At 45.5% G+C, this 24,688-nt stretch overlaps 1 protein-coding gene across 1 annotated transcript in view; it reads right to left on the reverse strand.

Moving 5' to 3' along the window:
• Window positions 1–10,285: 10,285 nt before the first annotated feature.
• Window positions 10,286–24,688, reverse strand: part of HS3ST6 (heparan sulfate-glucosamine 3-sulfotransferase 6) — a 75,651-nt gene continuing 61,248 nt past the window's right edge. Inside the window, exon 2 of the mRNA XM_088464938.1 lies at window positions 10,286–11,248. Coding sequence (XP_088321064.1) covers window positions 10,630–11,248 — 619 coding nt within the window. The 3' untranslated portion in view covers window positions 10,286–10,629. The remainder of the gene's footprint in view (window positions 11,249–24,688) is intronic.

The raw sequence follows: 24,688 nt of genomic DNA on the forward strand, positions 1-24,688 counted from the left end.
AGGGCAGATGTACTAAGCTGTGGAAAGTGATAAATTGGATAGTGATAACCTACTAACCAATCAGCTCCTAACTGTAATTTTTCAAACACAGCCTGTGACATGACAGTTAGGAGCTGATTGGTTGGCAGTTTATCACTCTCCAATTTATCACTTTCCAGAGCTTAGTACATCTCCCCCAAAAGGTGGAGATGTTTCAAGCTATGTAAAGCGTGGAGAAGTTGACCAGGCGTTGACCATAGCAACCAATCAGCTTCTACCTATCATTTTACAAAAAAATTGATATGTGCTATCTCAAAGCTGATTGGTTGCTATGTGCAATTTCTCCACTTGTCCACTTCTTCATGTTTTACACCGCTTGATCCATCTCCTACACGGTAACATTGCCGGAGTGATGAAACAGGCAGATGTATGTCACCATTTGCTGTGGTAAATAAATAATTAAATAATTGCATTTTTACGGTGACTTATTTGTTTCCCAGATGAAAATCTGACAAATCTGGGACACCCTCACTCTTTTTCTCCGACTCACGCTCTCCACTGCACAACCTCTCCGTTCCATCACTGTCCTATCATCCCTGACCTTAAAATAGCTCGCTACGGTGAAGTAAAATGTGCTTTATGTGTGAGCTTCGCCCGGTGCTGCGATTGATTTAATGTCATAGGCGCCCTTTATATTGCTGTAAGCACACCGGCTCCTGTCACACCAGACAATTTCTCAGAAACACACACACACACCAGTACTACAAACCGGCAGAGGCTGCAGGCGTTGCCTGGGATGGAAAATACTATCCTCCTTCTAAAATAGAAGACCTGGGTAAGGGGTAGAGATCCTGTCGCTGTGCAGCTGTTGTGGAACTAAAACTATCAGCATGTCTTGGTGGGGAATGCATGCCTATCACAGTCCCACCAGCGACTGGCAGAGAATCCTGGTAGCCCAAGATGATTCCACAATTTGATTTACCATTCAGTATCAGTACAATTTCTAGTTTCCTGGAAACACATGAAAGGATTTACCCCATTATAAATATCTCCTGCCAAACCTTATTCCTGCGAGCCAGTAAAGATCTAATAACCCCATACATTGTGTATCTCAACTTCTTTCAGGTGTGAAGGATGGTGGTGGGTGCATATGAGCAGGTGACTATGGGTGGTTATCACCCAAACAGTCCGGTTATTATAGAGGCCAAAAAGTAATTTACATGAAACAAAACAACACAAATAAAGTTAGTTGTTTAAAAAGTCAAAAAAAAAAAAAAAAAACAGTCCATGCTCTGCCTCATTTGTAGTAAAGGAAACTTAAAAGACGTTTGTTATATCGTATATAGGGGTCTATTCGCTGAGCCTTGGACAGAGATACAGTACCAACCAATCAGCTCCTAACTGTCATTTTTCAAACACAACCTATAAAGTGATAGTTAGGAACTGATCGGTTGGTACTTTATCTCAGTTCACTTTATCTCTCTCCAAGGCTTAGTGAATAGACTCCATAATGTCACATAATGGAATTTTGCTCTTTAATTATGTAAAGAAAATAAACAGATCTCTGCGTGTTAACTCTGAATAGGCCGCAATTACAGCTACACGCCCACAACAGGCCCCACTGCAACCCAGTTACACCCATTTAGAAACAAGTGACTTCCACACGGCACGTAATAGCCCGTAGATCCGCAGAGATGCTTATCTTCACCGCCGACTCCCTCGGACACGTGCGTAGTGCGGACACACACAGGTGCGACCAATTTGCGTGCGACTCTGAAACAGACCCTATGTGTCACAGCTCATGGATGGATAATGGATGCTGGCCCGTACTTCGGGATTGGCGAGACCAAGTACTGAGGTGCGGAGTCTAATGTGTCGGCGGTATTTGCCAGGGACCCCCGCAAGGAGGTTTGGACTTAGCTGCGTCCGACACGCAGGTTGCGACCCTCAGACTTGGTTGTACGGGGGCTGGTTTACTCTGGATTTTAGTGGAGTGCGAAGAAGGCGTGCTACATAGTCAACAAGCCGAGTCGGAACCAAACAGACAAGATGTTGCCAGGGATCAGACGTATACAGGTCACGGATAATCGCCAAAGTCAAACCGGAATACCAGGCGCAGTACCAGGAAGGAGATGGAATCAGGTCACGAGCAAAGCTAAGGTCAGGAATGAGCAGCAGGAATCACTAGGAATGCTGGAGTATGGCTTAGGAGCCTATACCTTATAGCCTATACCTGCCTAGTGCCCAGATAATCTTTTTTATAGGGAGTTCAATTCTCGCACCAAATGTGGCGTGACGCGTCTGTCCCTTTAAATTGTACAGGTCAGCGCGCGCACCTTTAGGGGAGCTGCAGCTGCCTGTACTTGCAGCCGAGAAAGGAAGATAGAAAGAGTCGGGAGCCAGAACACTAGCAGCGGGCACCGCGGACTCCCCGTCCGCTGCCCTATGCTGACCAGGACCTGGTAAGTGGGCGCCAGATTTGGTAATGCAGATTGTAGTGTGATATTACCGACTGAATTCGCATTGTGAATTCAGGCAATATCACAGGGATTTACTACAAATGCCTTGCAGGGACAGAGCTTGCGAGAAAGCTCTGTCCCTGCGAATCCCCTCTGCACACTAGTCACTGTATTTTCCCAAAAAAATACCGTGACCAGTGCCCCGCGCTTACGCCGACCAACCGTTGCTTCTACCCCCCAGCCCTAAGCCCCGCTCCCCACGATCGTGGACCCCCCCGCGACCCCCCCTCCCCTTTAATTACACTTACCTGCATGATCCGGACTCCGGTGATGTCTTCCATGTCTTCCAGTCAGGTGATATCCCATACTGCATTGGAACCCGATCACCTGATGACCGGGCCGCAGTGCTGCATGGGAGACCAGCTGACCAGAGGGAGGACATCACCCAGAGCCCCGACCACACCGGTCACTGGAGTCAGGTAAGTAAATTTTTTTTTTACTTTTTTTTTTCTTGTTTTAGTCAACACAGCTGATTACTGGGGCCGACTCCCGGCTCTGCTCTCCCCGTTAGAGCAGGGCAGGAGTCCGGTAACCGGGGGAGAACCTGGATAACGCCACCTTCAGGTGGCACTATTATCACAGGGCTTTCCCCGGTATTTTTCTACAATTTATTTTTAGTATCTTTGGTCGGATCACATTTCCCATTACAATTATGGGAAATGCGATCTGCTTACTAAAAATAAGTGATAATTAGTGTTTGGAGTTGCCCTGTATTAACTTTAGGTGATACTAAAATAATGTGAAAAGGGTGTGAAAACACCCTTTTTCACTTTATTTTAATAAAAATAATGTTAATAAATAGAGCCCTTTATGATTACAATAAACAAAGAAGATATTTATAAGCTATAAATATTTTCTTTGTATTATTCTAATAATTTTTATATCAAATCTCAGGAGTATGACAGGGGGGGGGGGGGCTCTGCCTGCCCTGCCTGCACATCCCCGATCACCCCCTATGTTTGTAGTGATACCAGGCACAGGCTGTCACTAGAAGGCGTTAAGGTGCACCACTTGTCTGCGGCAACAATTTAGTTAGCTGGGCCAATATTTTTGAGGCTACAGCCTATCAATTCACTACACACCAAAGACTTCCCTGAGCCAATAACTAACCAGTACCTATTGGAATGCAGGTCGTCAATTCATTGACATCTGTGATTCAATGCACAGTCTGAAGACAGCCATTTGAATTGAATTCAATGACATTAAACCACCATTAGCATCAATTACTTAATTCAGTCAAAGTTAATTGTATTGTACCATAAGGGGCGAAAGTACTAAATGTGTTTTAAGAAGTACGAAGCAGGAGCCTAAATGTAACCTTATGTGTGTACAAGCACTTACCTATTTCTTGTTTTTTTTTTGTTTGTTTTTTTCATTTTCCAACTTCAAATTTTGCTGTACACATAGACCTGTCCTTGTGAAGACACCAGATTTATCACAGCCGACCTGCTCACTCTCACACAAAACACTTTGTAACTGTTAATCCGCAGTGAATGGAATTCAATAGCTGTGACTTGTCTGGGAGTTTTCCCTGAGATGTATAATTGGCTAATGGAAAAATCAAAGTGGGTAATCAGCCCGTGATCCTTAGAGGTTAATGAGATGTCCCTTCATTCGTTACACAAATCAGGCTCATTAAAACGGATCATCAAGTTCATTTCTCAGAGGCACTGTCTAACGCTGTCTATGTAGCCCATCTCCCTGACTCTTATCACTGTTTCATTAACCAAAAATAATAAATATATTTGGCCATAATGACTAAGTTGACTCACTTTGTACTGATCTCTGGGGCTCTTGTGTCGTGAACGTCCAAAACGAAAACTAAATCAACTATATTTAAACAACTTATCCTGTGATACTTTTAAGAAAAATGCACATTTTCTTTATAAAAATGTCAGACTTGGTGGGATTTAGAATCTAATAGTCCTAAAACTACCTGACTATTATAGCGAACACAATCCATATACTAACGTACACAGATATTGGTCAGCACCGTTGGTGTAATGGTCAGCATTTCTGCTTCACAAGACTGTTCTCCCTATGCTTGCATGGGGTTCCCCCCTACAATCCAAAAATATACTGGTAGGTTAGTTGGCTTCTGACAAAAATTAACCCTAGTGTGCATTTGGTAGGTAATTAATACCCCTTTTACACCGGAGCTAAAACCCGGGTTACTGCAGGGTTAACCCGGGCAGCTCCCTGGTGTAAAAGGGGAGAGGGTTGGATCGCCGGGTCGAGTGACCCGGCAATCCAACCCAGGTAACTAGTAGGGTTTAACACGGGCGTAGCCCGTGAAACCCTGCCGTGAGAACAGCGCACTCCGGGTCACGATGATCTGGAGTGCGCTGCTAGCCGGCCGATTAGTCCGGCTTCAGTGGCACTTGGAGATGACATCATCTCCAAGCGTCCACTTTCACGCCGGGTCTATGCAGACCCGACTCCGGTGTGAGCGGCAATTCTGGGTCTGATTCGAATAGGAACTCTGTTGCAACTCCGGGTCAGGCCCGGAATTTTGGTGGAAAAGGGGTATTAGATTGTAAGCTCCACTGAGCAGGGACATGTGAATGGCCATATATTGTCTGTACAGTGCTGCGGAATATGTGAGCACTATATAAATAACTGGTAATAAATAATAGTTTGTCTGAGGGGTGAGCAGAGCAGCATTTGGCTTCTGTTGTCTCCTACCAACACCACTCTGGGCAGGGTGAGGTCCAGATGGTAGGAATGGGGTAGTGTCGCCGAAAAATCGTATTATTGTGATCCCGTATACCACTATGTAATTCCATATTTAGTGGTTTTACATTGTGGGGGTGGGGCAATGATAGCACTATTGACATTCTCCAGTGGGCAAGATACCCGAGGGTTGTCCACTATCTCTGGAAATCTACCCCAAATTCATGAGTCTCCTCGAGTATAGTGCAGTTTTCAGGGAGTTATCCATTTAAACTGGGTCTGTTATACCCCTTTTACACTGGCCAAATAACTTGGGTTATTGCCGCGTCAACCCGGGTCACAGCTCAGTTGGATTTCCTGGTCGAGTGACCTGGCAATCCAACTTGGGTAGAATTTAGCACGGGAACAATGCTTGTAACCCTGCAGTGTGTACGGGTGACCCGGCTCATTCGCGTCGGGTCCAGTTAACGCCCTGTGGAGAGCCAGCTCACTGGCGCTTGTAGATGATGTCAGCTCCAATGTCAGGGAGAGGAGAAGTGCCTACAATAACCCGGCTCCAGCCTGCGACATAAACGGGTCTCAAGCCGTTATGACATGGCTTGAAAACCGTGTTAAGTGACCTGGACTGGATCTTGGTTTTAGGTGTAAAAGGGGTTGTAGAAGGGCTTGAACTTGAAGAATGCTGAGAAAGGTTTCTTCGGTTCCCCATAGCAACAGAATAGTGTAACACGATCAGAGAGTCAGACAGTGGTGGAAATTTATGATACCTGGTGCAGAGGAAAAAGTTGGTATTAAGCATAGTAATACATCACATGTAGATTAACATTTACTAAACTGCACTAGCAACAAATTACAGTTAGCCATAAAAAAAAAAATGACAACTCCTATATTTTGGAATGCAGACTCTTTCGGTTAAATAGCAGAATCTGATTGGTTGCCATCACTGTAGCAGTTGCCATTTACCAATCAGCTTCTCACCATCAATGTACAGGCTGTTTGAAAAATGACAGATAGAACCTGTTTGGTTAATACTTTATCTCTCTCCAAGCTTTGATACATCTTAAATGTCTATAAAGGGTTACTTTATAGCTAGTATAGCAACATGTAACACATCTGAGGCTGTAACATAAGTACTGGCATGTTTGTACCGCACATGAAAGGACACATTTCCTCATCTGCAAATAAAAGAACTTAGAGGTATTTCATATTTCGCTGCTATTTTATTACAGCTGCCTTTCATGTGTCCCATGTTTAACACGGTGGCCGCACTTCTCCTATTTCACCCGACTTTCCACCACGATTGCATTTCAAAGTGCTTTTATTCGCCGGATGACAGCTATTGTTTTCTGCTCACAGCTCCTTGCTAAATGGCAGCTTGTCATAAAAATGGCTCAGGGAAAGCAGCCCCGGTAAGGTAAGACTGCAGGAATGTCTTCCCGAAGGTACAAACGTGTTCTAGTTTCTGCAGGCCGGCACCGAAGAGGAAATAGGTCAGGAAGAAGCGCTGGCTGCCGGGATGTGCTGGTGTAATCATGGGAACGCTGAGTGCAGTCAGATGGGACTTATGGCCCCCATACATCAGCAATCAATTGGGTCAATTCTGCTTTTTGCAGATGATTGTGTAAAGAATTTCTGCAGTATATGGGGTTTACAGAAAGCAGAATCTGACCAAATGTGATTGGACTTTGGCAAATCAGGATGTCCAACAAATGTTGGATTTTACCGACCAATCGGGGCTGTAGATTGCTAGTGTAAGGTAGCAATCAGCTGATTTGCTGACCGTTACTAGTGAAAAGATGGGCCTTTCAGATTGGAAGATCTGTCTTTCCTTAAAGTGATCTGCAAATCACTAAAAAATATCTGTAATGTACGGGTGCATATTGGTGGACTGGGGAAGCCTTAAATTGGGGGGGGGGGGAGAAGGAGAATCTGTGAATCTTTTTTTTCTTTTTATTCAGATTGCTGATGTACGGGCCCCTTTAGGCCAGGTACCTACTGTCTTTGCGTCTGCATTTTATAACACCGGCAAAAATGCATTGTACAAATGAGTTTGACATGAGCTTGTTAATAGTTTTCTTACTAGCACTCAAAGGTCATCGGGGGTCACTGTCCAGTGTGGACAGAGCAAGTAGGTTTAGGGAAAAATACAGAACACCAGAAAATTACCTATCGTTACGCCCTTTGGCAGGTGGCATTAATACCAGTGGCTATAATACCAGGTACATATAGGAATATTGTTTATTACATGCCTTGACGGAAATGTCATAGATTGGTCTTAGGCTGTTCTGCATGCTGAATGAATTCCTATATCCCACCCTCAGGCTAAATGACTAACATACTGTTATAGCAACCAAAATAAAGCAACCAATCACACATATGCTTCCAGAAGTGTAATTTGCACCTGGTGGAACTTTTGTCTGATTGGTTGCTATATTTATCAACCTGGCACAAATAAGTCTTAATGATGATGGAACAAGGAAAAACCCATTAGAAGAATTCTGAGCAGCTAGCGGTGTCAGATATTGATTTTAGCTGTGGTTCACCAGATACAAGAAGCTCATACTGCATTAGGTCACTTATTCATAAATCCTAACGCTATAGTCCTGATTTTTGATGGACTGTCCTGATGTTTAGCCCAGATATAGGTGTGCCTTATATAAAGAGTTGTATAGAAAGTTATAAGTAGCACTTGTCATGCTGCATGCTTGATTGAATCCCCAAATGAGAAGAAATTATTACTTCTGCAGGATATATGCAACATATTTCTGCACAGTTTATGGCACAATTATTATTTCCTTGCTGGGTTTACCAGATTGAAGAAACATAATACAGTGGATAAGCAAACGTTTTGGCAATCTGTCCGCCTGCACTTAGTGACACCTGATTTAGCGGGAACCGCAGCTTCCAAGTGTCTCTTGTAGCCAGTAAACACTGCCTACAAGAGAAATATATTCCTTATCTTTACCCCACTCCTCCTAGAACTCTACTAGCTCAGGAATATTCTGATTTAGGAGATACAGGGGTCTATTTACTAAGCAGTGTTAGGAGACAGAGTGAAAAGTGATAAGAATGTGATAAGGTGCCAGCCAATCAGCTCCCAACTGTCATTTTTCAAACACAGCCTGTGAGATGACAGTTGGGAGCTGATTGGCTGGCACCTTATCACTTTCTTATCACTTTTCACTCTGTCTCCTAACACTGCTTAGTAAATAGACCCCTCAGACAGTTGGAAGAACTTGGGGCGCCTATACAATATACCTGACCAGTGACCAGTGTCACAAGGAAGGAGCCACGAAGGAATCCTCAGCTGGTTCTCATACGAGCTTCTCAGTCTGCAAGCTGAATAGTCTTTATAGCATGCTTTGCCAATCAGCAGAGAATGCTGGGAGATGTGGTTCAACACCAGGAGAACAGGTTGCACAGTGTTTAGGGGAGCACGGGCAGTACTGGGGGAGATGTATCAAACCTTCTAAAGAGTGGACAAGCGGAGAAGTTTCCCGTAGCAACCGTTTTATGGAATGTATTTTATAAATGCCAGCTAGAAGCTGACTGGTTGCTATCGGTAACTTCTCCACTTCGATACATTTCCCCCTAAAATGCCAAAAGCAATTTGCAGTTGCGCGGGGTCAGCGCTGTTGAGACGTTGGGCAGGACCAGGTGCTGGGGGGAGCGGCTGCTGGAGTGGGTGCAGCTATGCTGCCTGCAGTGCTGGGGCCTTATAGAGAATCGGGCCTGGCTTATCTGTGCTCGCTTACCCAAACTCACTGCCTCCCTGTGTAGGGTATATGGGCATACAGACAGTCTGTAGCCAGTGAGCTGAGTTCCCACTGTCTGGTGATACACCCACTATGTATGTGCAGCTGTTTCCCTTACACTGTGTATATCAATTGTGCCTCAGTGATACCATGGGTTCCTGGTGTACTGATAGGCTGCAGTCTCATGAATATTGAAATAACCCATAAAATTGCGGCTGACAGTAGCAAAAAGTGTTCCGTGTGCTGTAATATGCAGGTTTTGAAGTTTATTATCCGCATACAGTGGTATTGCCATAAATCCCAGCTGTGACCCCAATAAAAGTTCATGTGGGGAAAGGCTTCTACTGTATCAGTGCCGTGTCTCAAGTGACTGATGGGAGAGTAGGCCTGATTCAGAGATGTTCGCTATTCCGATATTTACGCAGTTGAGCGATTAGCGATCAACTGTGCATGTGCCACCGTCACAGAGCGCATGCTTACAGTGAGGATTACTTTGCATAGTGACTGCTAGGGACGATTTTGGGGAGGCAATGGGTGGGGGCAGCCAGGGGCGACAAGCAGGGCGGCCTGACGCGGTACAGGGGGCGTGGCCAGGGATACTACCTGACAATGGGGACGTGGACACGGAATCGCACCATTTTGGCCCCATCCCGCTACACAATGCAGAAGTTTTCGGCACTGTGAAGTTGCAGGGTTTTATTGTAACATTGCTTTCTGGACAGGTTGGCGGCCACCAGGAGGCTTTGCTGCCTTTCCGTGGGGGACGGTGGCAGCACCCAATTTTCGGGAGGGTAGGTAAGTATGCATTAGCATCCACATCCGAATCAGGTGCGGTGTCTCAATCATGTGACTGTTGGAAAAGGCTTCTACTGTGGCATTACAGCATCTGAGTCATGTGACTGTTGGGAAGAAAGGCTTCTACTGTAGCATTACAGCATCTGAGTCATGTGACTGTTGGAAAAGGCTTCTACTGTAGCATTACAGCATCTGAGTCATGTGACTGTTGGGAAGAAAGGCTTCTACTGTAGCATTACAGCATCTGAGTCATGTGACTGTTGGAAAAGGCTTCTACTGTAGCATTACAGCATCTGAGTCATGTGACTGTTGGAAAAGGCTTCTACTGTAGCATTACAGCATCTGAGTCATGTGACTGTTGGGAAGAAAGGCTTGTACCGTACCTGTGCACTGTCCCCCTAGCTGGAGGACACATACAATTGAACCACAGGTGCCAAAGTGGACTATTTATAAACCACTTCTAAGTAGCCTTACATTTTTATCACTACAGTTGCATGTCAAAGAATTCTTGCACAAAACATTTGTTTTATAGAAATATACAGTACAAATAGTTTTAATATCACACTGGTTTTCCCTTTTTCTTTCTTTTTATTATTTGTGCTTGAAATATTGGTCTCTATACCATATGTATATATAATGTTCACTCTGATATAAATACGTATTACAATAGTAAAAAAAAACTCCAATGCCTTGTTCCACTCATTCGTACTTGTTCACTTTAGTGAATGGCGAGTTTTGGCTTTCGATGGATGGTTTTGCCCCAGCTGTTAAAGAGATGGGCTCTAAAGTGAGGGCGCACTTGTCTCAGTTCATGATATTTCAAAGCCAAATGAATATTGTCCTTCTGAAACGGAAAATAAACACTGGTATATAAAAGATGAGAGTGCTATCGTTAGTTCCGGAAGACATCAGTCCCAGCCAAAATTGTGGCCAGTCATCTGGTAGAACTTCATATTATAGGGTCTATAGAAGTCCTGGAGGCATAGCAGGAGGTTCTTATCTATAACAGGGTGTCGGCGGCCCTTGGATTTGCCTAAACACCTCGGTTTGCCGCTTCCCTCTGGCTTCTTCAGGCAGGGGAAACCCTTGGTTTTATTGAAGAAGAAATGTTTATCTGTGACAACCCTCCTTAGACCCAGGAAGTCCTGAACCCGGCCCATCTCCCCAGCAGGGTCGCTGACCAGTCTCTCACCACTGACAAAAAGGAATTTCGAGAGAGGGAAGTACTGTAACCAGTTTTCTAAGTGCTTAGAGTAGATACCAATGCGGATGGCGCTCCAGGAAGTATCAATCGTCCCTGTGCTGGTGTTTTTGAAGGCCAGCTCTTGGAAGGTGGGTAGGGACGGCGTCTTAGACAGCGTCTGTGTATAGTCAGAGATAGCCCTGGTCACTGGATTTCTGACCACCACTATAAGCTTGGTGTCCTTGGACATGTCGTATATTCGTTTTGGTGCCTCGAGGGTTACAAAGTAACTTGGCGTCTTTTCCATAGTAATCTGTCCCCCTATTGTCCGTGGCATCAAGTTCCTAAATGGAGAAGAAGACAAAAAAAAAATGGAAAACGGTTAGTTTCAACCAAGAGGGGCCAAAATAGCACAAGATTCGTAGTTGCAATTTTTAAATCTGAGGAAAAGTGGGCACAAGACCAAATTGGCCTGGCATAGTAATGTGTGTGGCTTCCTGCTGCACAATCAAAGTCTAATCTGATTGGATTAGAGCTAATATGATTTACTCATGTTCATAATCTGAGAAAAATGCATTGGGGCCCAACTATTGTACAAAGTTGGGCCCCATGTTATCTGTGCAATTTATCCATCCATCAACTTGTCCATCTACTGTACATGGTCAAAGATCTGACCACCTGGAGATGGGGCTGAACCCTGCGCAGCATTATGTCTGTGCCGAGTGTATTTCAAAACAATTGTTTTTACGACTCTTCCTTTTGAATAACTAATAGTCCTGGAAAAGGTCTATAATTATTGTACAGGATAGTAAAGGTTACAGAAGAAAGGGCTTTCGATGAAACCTATGGTTGACATTTGACCTCAGCGAAACACACAAATGTGGCAACAAGAGAAATTAAATGTTACAAGTGATTTTTTTCCTTCCTTTTAACAAACTAAACAAATTAGGAGAAGGGTGATTTACAATGTTCACCTCTGTAAATATCAAGTTACAGATGGCGAAGGTCAATGTAACAATAATTGAGTTGGTGTAAAAAAAACAAAATACAGAATTAAATATTTTTATATTTCAAATTATGAAAATCAAAAAGCTGTTTATTCCTTAGTATGTTACTCTGGGGAAATGGATGGACAGACCCCAGCCAAATGCAATATTTGTTGAAATAATGATCTGTACTGGTATTTCATTGTGTATTAGCAGAGAGGTGAAGGGTGCAAGTCATGTCAATCGTTATTTTCTTGCCCTGTCTCACAGATCAATCCCATTAATGTTGTCATCCAACACCTAAGATGTCAAATCTGCATCATACACAGCAATTAGACTTGCATATTATTTTAAAGGCTACACATGGACAATTCCCCCATCCCCAATATCATCTTCTTGACAATTCTGGTTTGTTAGCCTGGCATTGAACAGAGGATATGTACTCCGCATGGGGCTTGCAACATATTTATGGTAAACGCAAAGGCAATAGCCATGGATTTATGTGTAAATGAAGCTGGGTGCAGGACAAACAGTGGCTATTTGCTTTTCCTATATAGCCCCAAAGTCTGTGCTGATTGCATTTTATTCTTCAGCAATGTCACTGCTCATAAACAAATGGATAGGCTGCACTCTCAGTGATATCACTGGTTCTTAGCGGCTGTGGATAGGCTGCACTCTCAGTGATATCACTGGTTCCTAGTGACTGTGGATAGGCTGCACTCTCAGTGATATCACTGGTTCCTAGTGACTGTGGATAGGCTGCACTCTCAATGATGTCACTGCTCATAAACAAATGGATAGACTGCACTCTCAGTGATATCACTGGTTCCTAGCGACTGTGGATAGGCTGCACTCTCAGTAATATCACTGGTTCCTAGCGACTGTGGATAGGCTGCACTCTCAGTGATGTCACTGCTCATAAATGAATGGATAGACTGCACTCTTAGTGATGTCACTGGTTCCTAGTGACTGTGGATAGGCTGCACTCTCAGTGATATCACTGCTCATAAACAAATGGATAGACTGCACTCTCAGTGATATCACTGGTTCCTAGCGACTGGATAGGCTGCACTCTCAGTGATATCACTGGTTCCTAGCGACTGGATAGGCTGCACTCTCAGTGATATCACTGGTTCCTAGCGACTGGATAGGCTGCACTCTCAGTGATATCACTGTATCCTAGCGACTGTGGATAGGCTGCACTCTCAGTGATGTCACTGCTCATAAACAAATGGATAGACTGCACTCTCAGTGATATCACTGGTTCCTAGTGACTGTGGATAGGCTGCACTCTCAGTGATATCACTGGTTCCTAGTGACTGTGGATAGGCTGCACTCTCAGTGATATCACTGCTCATAAACAAATGGATAGACTGCACTTTCAGTGATATCACTGGTTCCTAGCGACTGTGGATAGGCTGCACTCTCAGTAATATCACTGGTTCCTAGCGACTGTGGATAGGCTGCACTCTCAGTGATGTCACTGCTCATAAATGAATGGATAGACTGCACTCTCAGTGATATCACTGGTTCCTAGCGACTGGATAGGCTGCACTCTCAGTGATATCACTGGATCCTAGCGACTGTGGATAGGCTGCACTCTCAGTGATATCACTGGATCCTAGTGACTGTGGATAAGCTGCACTCTCAGAGATGTCACTGGTTCCTAGCGACTGTGGATAGGCTGCACTCTTAGTGATGGTACTGGTTCCTAGTGAATGGATACTTACACTCAAAGTGATGTCACTGGTTCCTAGTGAATGGTCAGGCTGCATTCTCAGTGATGTCACTCACTGCTTCCTAGTGACTATGGCTGGCTGCACTGTCAGTGATGTCACTGGTTCCTAGTGAATGGTTAGAGTGCATTCTCAGTGATGTCACTGGTTCTTAGTGAATGAATAGTGCATTCTCAGTGATGCAACTGGTCCATAGTGAACGGATAGGCTGCATTCTCTGTGATGTCACTGGTTCCTAGTGAATGGATAGGCTGCATTCTCAGTGATGTCACTGGTTCCTAGTGTCTACGGTTGTCTGCACTCTCAGTGATGTCACTGCTCATAAATGAATGGATAGGCTGCACTCAGTGATGTCACTGGTTCCTAGTGAATGGATAGACTACGTTCTCAGTGATGTCACCAGTTCCTAGTGAATGGATAGACTGCACTCTCCGTGATGTCACCGGTTCCTAGTAAATGGTTCCTAGTGACTGTGGCTGGTTGCATTCTCAGTGATGTCACTGGTTCCTAGTGAATAGATAGACTGTACTCTCAGTGATGTCACTGGTTCCTAGTGAATGGATAGAGTGCATTCTCAATGATGTCACTGGTTCCTAGTGAACTATTCGGCTGCATGCTCAACGATGCCTCTTGTTCCTAGTGAACGGACTGGCTGTATTATGTTACATATTACTTCAGCCCTCAAAATGGACTTCAACTATATATACAGTAGATGACCGTTGCACTTTAAGGTTGATAATAATATAAGCACTTTATCTTAGAGACTATCCAGTTTATCTCATACATAATAGGCCCCAGCCTCCACACACACACACAAAAAAAATCGTGATTTCTACAGTATGCCAAGCATTTTGTGGAGCCTGACTGTCCTTTTCTGCTGACTTGTAACCTTTTCAGCACCAATTTTCATTAAAGACCGTCTTTTCTCCAAATGGCCTTGCTTAATTATTGATAATGCGCATCCGTACCTGATCCACAACGGATACTAATGCATCCCTTTCCATGTGTTCCAATAACTTTAATTAAAATTACAATACAGAGTGACCTTAAAAGAATTCTATTTTGGAATGTGCATCCCCTACAGGTATCTGAAGCAAAGAGCACAGCATTCAACCTGTACTACAGCTGACATTAAACCTGGGGGAGCCGAGATCCATCTGACTGCTGTGTCCTGCTGCAGAGCCTACGGACGGGTTCACCTAGAATATAAAGCAATGGACTGAGCTTGTCTCTGCTTACAAAAGTCATCCTTGTTTTATCATTTTTAACAGTGGATTGACTTTGTTGGTTTCAAAAGGGCTTTACACCTTTATATTATATGACTAGTTTGTATGCGCCTCCCTGCGATTTTTACTAAATACACGGCTTTATTTTTCTTGGTGCTGTTCTTGTTAAGTCATTGATTTATGCCTATTTATTATATGATCAAGCAGAAATATTATGATTACCTTTGGATATAACATATAACACAGTTCTGTTGTACTCTCTGATCTGGATATAATGGTATTCATAAAGCAGTGAATGTCATATTGGCAGTGATGGAAAGCAAGCTACTAGCATTGCAGTACGCTATGGGATTGGGTACAGGATGCCGACACTGGGGATCCTGGTGGTTAGGATCCTGACACCGGAATCTTAACTGGGTTAAGATACCGACAGACCTCCCCAGTGCCTAACCCTCCCCCTAGTGCCTAACCCTTCTCCTAACTGGTGTTGGGATTCCGGCACTGGCATACTGAGCGCCAGCATCCCGACAGCCGGAAAAATAACTACATCCCATGCTACGTGCAATATGCTTTGTGCGTTTTCTTCCTGTATAGAGGAGGCAATTCTCACCAGAAGGATTTAATCTGATTTTCTAAACCTGTGGTTCAGCAAGAGATTCACAGTTTCCTGCTATAATCGCCTTATATATACAGTATATATATATATATATATATATATACATATATATATATATATTGTAAGATATAGGAGTCCAGTTAGAATTAAGTAATGGCAGTGAGCAGCACTCCCCTTACTCAATAACCAACCAATCACACGCCATTGTTCTTAACCCGGAACAAGCCACTGTTAATGAATGGATCAGGCACTTTCAAAATAAATTCCGTAGCAGCAACAGGTCCTGTTATATGTGCAAATCATAATCGCAGTCAAGGAAAAAGTTATGTTTATAACATTGTTTCTCTTAACATGTGCTAGACATCAAACTGCTGGGGGACTACTACAATACACTTCTGGTGCAGCTAAAAAAAAAAAGAAAAAGAAATGTAAACGCTAAAGCCTTTCATGTTTAGTAGTTATCCACAGTCGTCTGCAAAATAAAATTCATAGGGCTTTGTACACTATCGTAGAGCAGATGTACAATTCTTTCATGGAGCAGAGCACAGCCTGGCACACAGGTCATACTTACCTACTTTTGAAAAAGCATTTCAGGGAGATTGTGAAAGCAGCACCTATGAGAAAAGTGGACGTGTACAGCTACATCTGAGAGGCGTGTCATAAAATTTACTTACATCCAAATGTAAATGCACCCAAAAGCAGTTAGTAAGATCTATTTGTTGATGAAAACAAACTAATACTTTTTCAGAAAATGTATGTAGACATAGGAATCATTGGCCCTGATTCAGAGCCGGACGCTCTGACCAGAGCGCTCGCTCTGAATCAGGGCCCTCCTCCATTAAAATGGAGCGTCCTTCTGGACGCTCGTATAGCTGTGTGTCACCACCCACAGCATATACGAGCGTCCAACAAGATGGTCGCGATGGTCTTGACCATCGCGACCATCGGACTTGCGAGTGAAACCCTGTGGTCGGGTTTCTCAACCACAAGCCCTGCAGTGATTTTGGCTCTATCAGAGCCAAAATCACTCCCACTGTCATCACTAGTGATGTCAGTGGGGCCGGCTTCAGACGGTAGGCGTTCCCATGGGAACGCCTCCATCTGACAGGCACGCCCACCAAAGGGGGCGTGCTGTCAATCAACATCGACAGCACGCCCCCTTTGGTGCGAGACCCGGAGCGATGGAAAGTCCTTTGCTCGCTGGGTCTCGCGCATGCGCACAACGGAGCTCCCTCCGTTGTGGGCATGCGCAGTGGGGAACATCAACCCACTTGCGAGCGTACTGCCGCTCGCGAGTGGGTCTGAATGACCCCCATTGTGCCTTATAACCAATGCAGGGAAATTATCCCATTTGAATGTATATATCTCTGTTTTTATATTATATGACAGCTTCATAATGGGGGTAAGGTGAATTCCGAAAGATTGGCAGACTCTTCAGGGAGACAGGGAGATTACTGCCCTTTCAGGGAGTCTCCCTGACAATAAGGGAGGGTTGGCAAGTATGACATAGGTGGTCTATAACATCTCAAAAAAGGCCATGCACCACAGTTGCCAACATTTTAAATAGATTAGAGGGTCACGTTGCTGCAGAGCCAGGGCATCTAAGCACGCCAGGTTCGGCACTGTCTTAGCGGATATTGGGGCACCACAATCCCTATTACGTCATGTTTACTGAAATTGAATATAATATTTTTTGGTATATTTTGCATTTTTTATCACTAAATACTCTATCAACCTTTAAAGCACATACAATAGATGGAAAGAGTTACATCTAAGCGTCAGAAAGAAGACATTTTTTTGGGCAGTTGGTCAATATATATAAAAAAAAGATAGGGACATTTTCCGAATGTGAAGTATCCGCTGGTCCTATTAACCCTTGGCTGTCAGAGATAAATGCTGAATTATTGTCGACCATCCTGTCATGTGTGTGAGTTTTCTTTTTATACATTCAGCTTTTAGCTCATGCCAACAAGGACAGACGTCAAAGCTGGAACCAAAAGTGTAAAAGACTATTACATGGAAGACTCTACTTAGAACCGAGGTGCTCCAAAAATGTATTACCTGACAGAAGGATTTTTTGCTGAAAGACTGAACATGCCATAAGGCCAAGAGAAGAAAACTAAAAAAATCTTATTTTAATAACAAAAAATTATACAAAATTTGGCAAATAATCAGAGTTGATTTTTATTGTTTTTATATAAAAAAAATATATATTGCATCTACAGTAGCATGGGGTAGATTTAAGTGGTGATGATAAACAAGATGGCTGCTCTTGCGCAAAAAAAAAAAGTTGGCGGGTGCGACGCGTATCAGGATGTGCGTGCAGTTACATTAGCGGTTATTTGCAATCCATTCGCATTCAGAATGTGGCCGCATTCGGGGACCTACGTGCGATGCAGAATCAGGCCCTTGTCTAATAACAGCGGGAGCCCCATCATATGAGCTGAACCGATTTTCAGCCTGGCAATTCAGTGAAAAGTAACAGCATTATTGAGGCATGAGGCACAAGTACCTGTTACAGAACCAGTCCCTGCTAGCTGTTCTCTGTGCTACAAGCTTGTGTTATGGATGCTCTTCAATGCTCTGATTGGCTACAGACCAGCCTAGAGCCAATCAGGGCTCAAACAGCTACCAACACCCCAGTGATACACCAAAATATAATTCTATTCACAAGGTCCTCTACTGGTGTAATGTATGTGATTTCCCACAAATGTATGTCGCTTGTCTTTATAAATGTGACTTTACACCTGAATTACATGTATGTACCTTCTCTGTATACTTCCCTTCTAGCTTTCTTCCCCCACCCCTATTTATATCTGTCTACTCATTCACCAGACCATTCTCTCGCTCTCCCTTCCACCACCACCCCTGTGCTCAGTCTTCCATCAGCCCCATTCTCTCTCTCTTGACACCCCCAGCCCCCATCTCTCTCTCTCTACCCCACCACCATTTTCACTCTCTCCTCTTCCTGTCCTGATAAACTGATATATATCGGATTAGGTGGCTAAAAAAAAAGTTCTGGACTGCACTTGCGTGAGAACGTGGGTGGAAGTCTACCTCACCATCAGCATAATGTCCCTGTTGACAATGACAGCTGGGAGTGGGTGGTGCGGTGGGTAGGGGTGGCCCCAGCTGCTCTAGTGTAGTGCATTGTGGGTACCATTGGTGAGGCACTTGAGAGGATGGGATTGCAGTTGGCCTGGCTTGTTTCAGGTGAGTTCCGTTTTTCACTGCTGGAGAGCATACAGGTGCAATGAAGGTATATGGGTGGGAGCAGACAGGCAGGTGGCGGCATTAGTGCGTGCCACTTAGTTGGGAGATAGGAGAGGCTGAGATATTACCGCTGTACATCGAGGTGGTCATGACACAAACAGTGGCAGATTTTACCTAGGGGCTGCAGGGCTGTAGCCACCCCCCCCCAGTAAAATCTGCCACCTCAGTTAGCCAGTTATAGTCCGTGACTGTACTGGCTACACTGTGACTGGCAGTGGCTTCCCATTGGAAGCACTACCTGTCAATCAGACACAGGACAGGCAGTCTCCGGGGAAGGTGTTTTCTCCAGCTGGGACTGCCAGTCAGAGCTGCGATTAGCAGAGAGCAGCTTCCAGTGGGATGTCACTCCTTTGCCTTTCAGGGAGCCCAACCCAGCTTCTAGGGGCTGCAGATGATGCAGTCACCAGAAGCCAGTGATCTGGGCCTGCCAGATCCATTGCACAGATGCCGGGTCCTACAGTGTCTCCTCCAACCTGCACTGCAGGTGCAAGCACCGGCAGGGGCAGCCCCCCTCATGTAAGAGGGTAGGAGCCGCTGCTGCAAACAAATATAATGACAGAAGGTAAAGATGGCCCTGGCCAAAAGAGCTTACAATCTATAAAATCATACTCAGAGAGTACAGATTCTCCAGTGCAGGCTCCTATAACTCATAATTTAATGAACATGTTTCTTTCCTTAAGCACATGAATAGATTTTCCAAGGCCTTAGTTTTACCTTGTTATATCAAACAATTGATTTCACATCTCCCGGTCTCATTACTGGCTGAGTAGAGACAATGTTCTAATGATTCTTAATGGGCAGATGGAAGCTGACTGGAAAAAAAAAAAATCTCCTTATGCAGAATAAACAAGAAGGAAAAGTGCATGGAAGGGCAAAAAGTGCATTGGAGAGTACGTGGAAGGGGGCGGAGAGTCACTTGGCGATGAAACCTTTATGTAGTGGTCTTTGTTTTTATAGGGATTCATTTTGGTAGTAACAAAATATTTTTTAATATTTTTTTTTTTTTGTAAGAGAATGGGCCTGATTCAGACCCGTTCGCTAAGGTGCGGATGCACGCTATGGGTGATTATCGCACGTTTGCACATGCGTATGCATCAAAGTACGCATGCCCGAACCAGTCTCTGTGTCTGGGAATTGTGCGCTCGTAGTACACAGACTGGACGCTAATTTGAGTGACAGATAGTGCCGTTTGTGGGTGGTAACAGCAGAAGGTGCTTGTGAACGGGGGAGTGGATGTGCGGACGCAGGCGTGTCTGGGCGTCTAAATGGCGTTTTAGGGGTGTGCATAATTAGCAATGAAGTGTCATTGTACACGTCACTTGGTTGTTTTTCAGCCAGCACTGATCGTAGGGTCTACCTCAAGTGCTGCGTGCAGCTCCGATGGGTCTCGATGTTACCGATTAATCAGACGCTTCCTGGAGATGGTGTGTGCGAAGGAAGAAAGGTGGGCGGCTTTATACTTCGGCGTGCGTTCGCTCTGCCGTCTCTCTCTAAGGCAGTGTGAGCGTGGCATTTGCATACCCCGCCCCTTTTAGCTGCGGGAGAGAGCAGCTTAGCGTCCGGGTCTGAAAGAGCTCCAATGTTCCCAATATGGTTTTCTTTCATTGTTTTGCGGTGTTTGGGGGGGTTGGAACTGGGGAGGGGGGGTGATGTGGGGCACAAAGGTGTGAATTATAATTGATATTATTGTGAAAAAAAAGTTTGCATAATTTTTCATGCTATCTAAAAAGAAAACTAATTGTGGACATAGCCTAAAGTCAGATAAAAATGAAAACAGATCATCGGATACATGTTTCATTATTATTAACCTGTATGCTGCCTTCTGGTGGGAAAACAAGTTTGTAATTCACAAGTATATAGGGCCTGATTCAGACCCGGTCGCAAGTGCTGAGCGCTCGCAACCGGGTCAATGGTGGCCCACAGCGCATGCGCACGACGGAGCCTGCTCTCGCACCAAAGTGGACGAGCTGTCGATGTTGACTGACAGCACGCCCCGTCGGGGGGTGGCTGCCCAAACGGAGGCGTTCCCGAGGGAACGCTTGCCGTTTGGGGCCGGCCCCACTGACATCACGAGTGACATCACTGGGGCTTGCGATGAACGAGACTCTACCACAAGGGTCTAGTCGCAAGCCCGATGGTCGCGATGGTTGAGACCATTGCGACCATCATCCTGGCCGCTCGCAATAGCTATGGGTGGTCACCCACAGCTATGCGAGCGGCCAGGAGGCTGCTCCATAAAAAAAAATAAAAAACGCCCTGATTCAGAGCGACTGTCTCTGAATCAGGCCCTGAGTTCAGGCTTTTCCACCTTTCCTTCCACATCACACAACTTATTATGTAGGACATTTTTTTTTTGCCTTGTAACAATGTTGCTTCTTCCTACAAAACCAATAACCCTTAATCACGACAGGCCATCTTATAATTTGGAAACTAAGAATGTGAAAAAAAAAAGTGAACACCTTATTTAGGGGCCTATTTATTAAAGCTCAGCGGGTCGTTACACATTTGGAAACACTAAGGGCCTGATTCAGAGCCGGACGCTCTGACCAGAGCGCTCGCTCTGAATCAGGGCCCTCCTCCATTAAAATGGAGCGTCCTCCTGGACGCTCGTATAGCTGTGGGTCACCACCCACAGCATATACGAGCGTCCAAGAAGATGGTCGCGATGGTCTTGACCATCGCGACCATCGGACTTGCGAGGGAAACCCTGCGGTCTGGTTTCCCAGCCACAAGCCCTGGAGTGATTTTGGCTCTATAAGAGCCAAAATCACTCCCACTGACATCACTAGTGATGTCAGTGGGGCGGGCTTCAGAAGGTAGGCGTTCCCATGGGAACGCCTCCGTCTGGCAGGCACGCCCCCGGCACGCCCACCAAAGGGGGCGTGCTGTCAATCAACATCGACAGCATGCCCCCTTTGGTGCGAGACCCAGAACGATGGGAAGCCCGTCGTTCTCCGGGTCTCGCGCATGCGCACGACGGAGCTCCCTCCGTCGTGCGCATGCGCAGTGGGGAATATCGACCCACTTGCGAGCGTACTGCCGCTCGCGAGTGGTTCTGAATGACCCCCTAAGTTTCCTCATGTTTTAAGGGCCTCCGTATTCTACAAACTCAGGGCCTGATTCAGAGCCGGACGCTCTGACCAGAGCGCTCGCTCTGAATCAGGACCCTCCTACCTAAAAATGGAGCGGCCTCCTGGCCGCTCGCATAGCTGTGGGTGACCACCCACAGCTTATGCAAGCGGCCAAAAAGATGGTCACGATGGTCATGACCATCGCGACCATCGGGCTTGCGACGAGACCCTGCGGTAGGGTCTCGCTGCCGCAAGCCCAGGAGTGCTTTTGGCTCTATCAGAGCCAAAATCACTCCCACTGACATCACTTGTGATGTCAGTGGGGCCGACCCCAGACGGTAGGTGTTCCCATGTGAGCGCCTCCGACTGGGCAGCAGCGCCCCCGGCACGCCCACCAAAGGGGGCGTGCTGTCACTCACCATTGACAGCATGCCACCTTTGGTGCGTGACCCATAGTGACAGCTTGGCTGTCGCTATGCGGGTCTCGCGCATGCACACGACGGAGCTCCCTCCGACGTGCGCATGCGCATTAGGGCACCATCGACCCGTTTGCGAGTGCTCAGCGCTCACGAGCGGGTCTGAATTAGGTCCTCAGTTTGCTAGCGTGAACCGACGCCATCGTCAGCTGAAAAAGTAGTTCCGTAGTAGTAGTTCAGTCTGATCCTATGTGCGCACATGCCCGCCAAGAGCTGCCAAATGCCAGGGTACTGATGGGCGGGCATGGTCTAATTGCAGGAGGTGTGGCCACATACCCCTTAGGGAAAAAAAAAAAATTTGCTCACAGCGCCGGCAGAGAGAAGGTGCTGTGAGCCCCTCAGCCCAGCTCAAATCCGGGGCGGGCGCGATCAGTGTGTGGCATTGGACCCAGCCCCTACACGGGCCCCTCCAACAAGCCCGGGTCCAGGTAATTAGTACCCGTTTCCCCGTCTTCTCGGCGCCCCTGTATGCGTGAATAGCAATGACAGTGTAGGTGACAGGGCTTGAGGGATGACTGCTTTACGGAGCAGCTGTCCCACAATTAGAGAAATACCGAATTGTTACGATACTTTAGTATCCACTGCCACAATTTGCGTTGCGTTGGATACTTACTTATCAGGAACCAATTGTCCCTCGATAATGAATTCTACCCTTAATATTTTCAGAACATGTTGACATCCTGTGTGTCGACTTTTCATCCCACACCCATTCAGCCAGGAGAAAAGCTGGCTGTAAGCGTCGCGTTTTATGATTATAATCCATGAAATTATGCTGCGTTCTGATTGAAGGTTGCAAAGTTTGCCCTGTTCCCCCCCTGCGTCTAACTTGCCAATCATCCTTTATCTGTGCTCCGCACATAGCATATGTTGTTATTTCTGGGTGAGAGAGCCATCTCCCCACTCCACATGCAGCAACTGTTCCATGCGTTACTGCAGGGGGGATTTGTGCAGGGCGATAATGAGAAAATTAACCTCAGCCGGGTCATCCAAGGTGCCGGGGGGCTGCCAAGACTGAGCCATGACAAGCCATTAGCTGCACAAAGTCTTCTTGTGGTCAGCCGTGTTGGCTGCTGAGCTCCTAACGGAGCTTCAGTGAGACTGCGGGTCCTGCCAGCTAGCGTCTCGCACCCCGAGAGATGGGAAAATGCATCTGTTTAGATCTCTCTCCTCCATACAGAAGAGCTGAGCCTCAACGTCTCACACAGGAATTGCGGCCAATTTTTTTCCCACTTACCATTGGCAACAGGAAGTCGCCTCTTAAAGTTTTAATTACTTCAATGTTTTTTTTATTTTTTTTATCACCCTCTACATTTTACTTTACCACACTAGCACAGCAGGGTTTTCTCAGGTCATTTTTAAATTCTACGTCCTTTGGTTTTTTTTTTTTACTTTCTTATTTTTTTACCTCACTCTTTTTTTTTTTTTTTCGCTCAGACATTGTCAGCCAAATTCAAAGTCGGCCTCTTAGCCTCCCTCGACAGAGGCTGGAATTTAATTGCCTTTAAGCTCAAGATGAATATGCTAATGTGCTCCCTTAATGAGGAAATGATCCGTCTGGAATAAAAAGTACTCCTGCTGACTTCAAGGCGTTTCAATTAGCAGCGGGGCAGGGGGAGGGAGCACTGAGTGAAATCATTTTCATAACATCTCCCCTTTGCCCCAGCTTCCTAATTACTGCCTGGATTAGAGGCAAACGCTGGCAGGTAAACTGGAAGCGCTTCAATTGGTCTTACTAGTGGAGCAAAGGCTGAGCTTTTATCCTTCACCAAAGGGTCGTAAATATTACTGGACTTGGATAACCGAGCCAGAAACACATGGGGAAATGGAGTTTGTAACAAGACTTAAGAAGTTCTATTTAAGAAGTGATGTTACCCGTAGCACTAGCAACCAATCAGATTCTACTTCTCATTTATCTAGCACTTCCTAGAACAGTGATGGCGAATCCTGGCACTCCAGCTGCTGTGGGACTACATATCCCAGTATGGCCTGCCACAGTTTTAGCATTCCCTAATAGCAAAACTCTGGCAGTGCATGCTGGGATATGTAGTCCCACAGCAGCTGGCGAGCCAGGGTTCGTCACCACTGTTCTAGAAGATAATACCTGGAATCTGATTGGTTGCTATGGGCAACATCACTTCTTAATAGAACTCCCATCTTAGTAAATTTACCCCTTATAGTTGAATATTTATCAAAACATGGTAAGTCCATTTTTTTTTTTTACGAACAGAAGCCCAGATTTATGAACAAATGACATCCTTGTAATCACTCATTCACTATTCTATGAGAACAATGTCATTTATCCCCGCCCCTATTTTAAATGTGTCATCGTGGTGAATTCCCGTGAGGGGCGTGGCTTAATTACGCGATTTCAGTCGCCCCCCCCCCCCCCCCAACTCCGCC

The sequence above is a fragment of the Taudactylus pleione genome, unplaced genomic scaffold (genome assembly GCF_031769625.1).
Source record: "Taudactylus pleione unplaced genomic scaffold, aTauple2 ptg000061l, whole genome shotgun sequence".
Taxonomy (NCBI): Eukaryota; Metazoa; Chordata; class Amphibia; order Anura; family Myobatrachidae; genus Taudactylus; species Taudactylus pleione.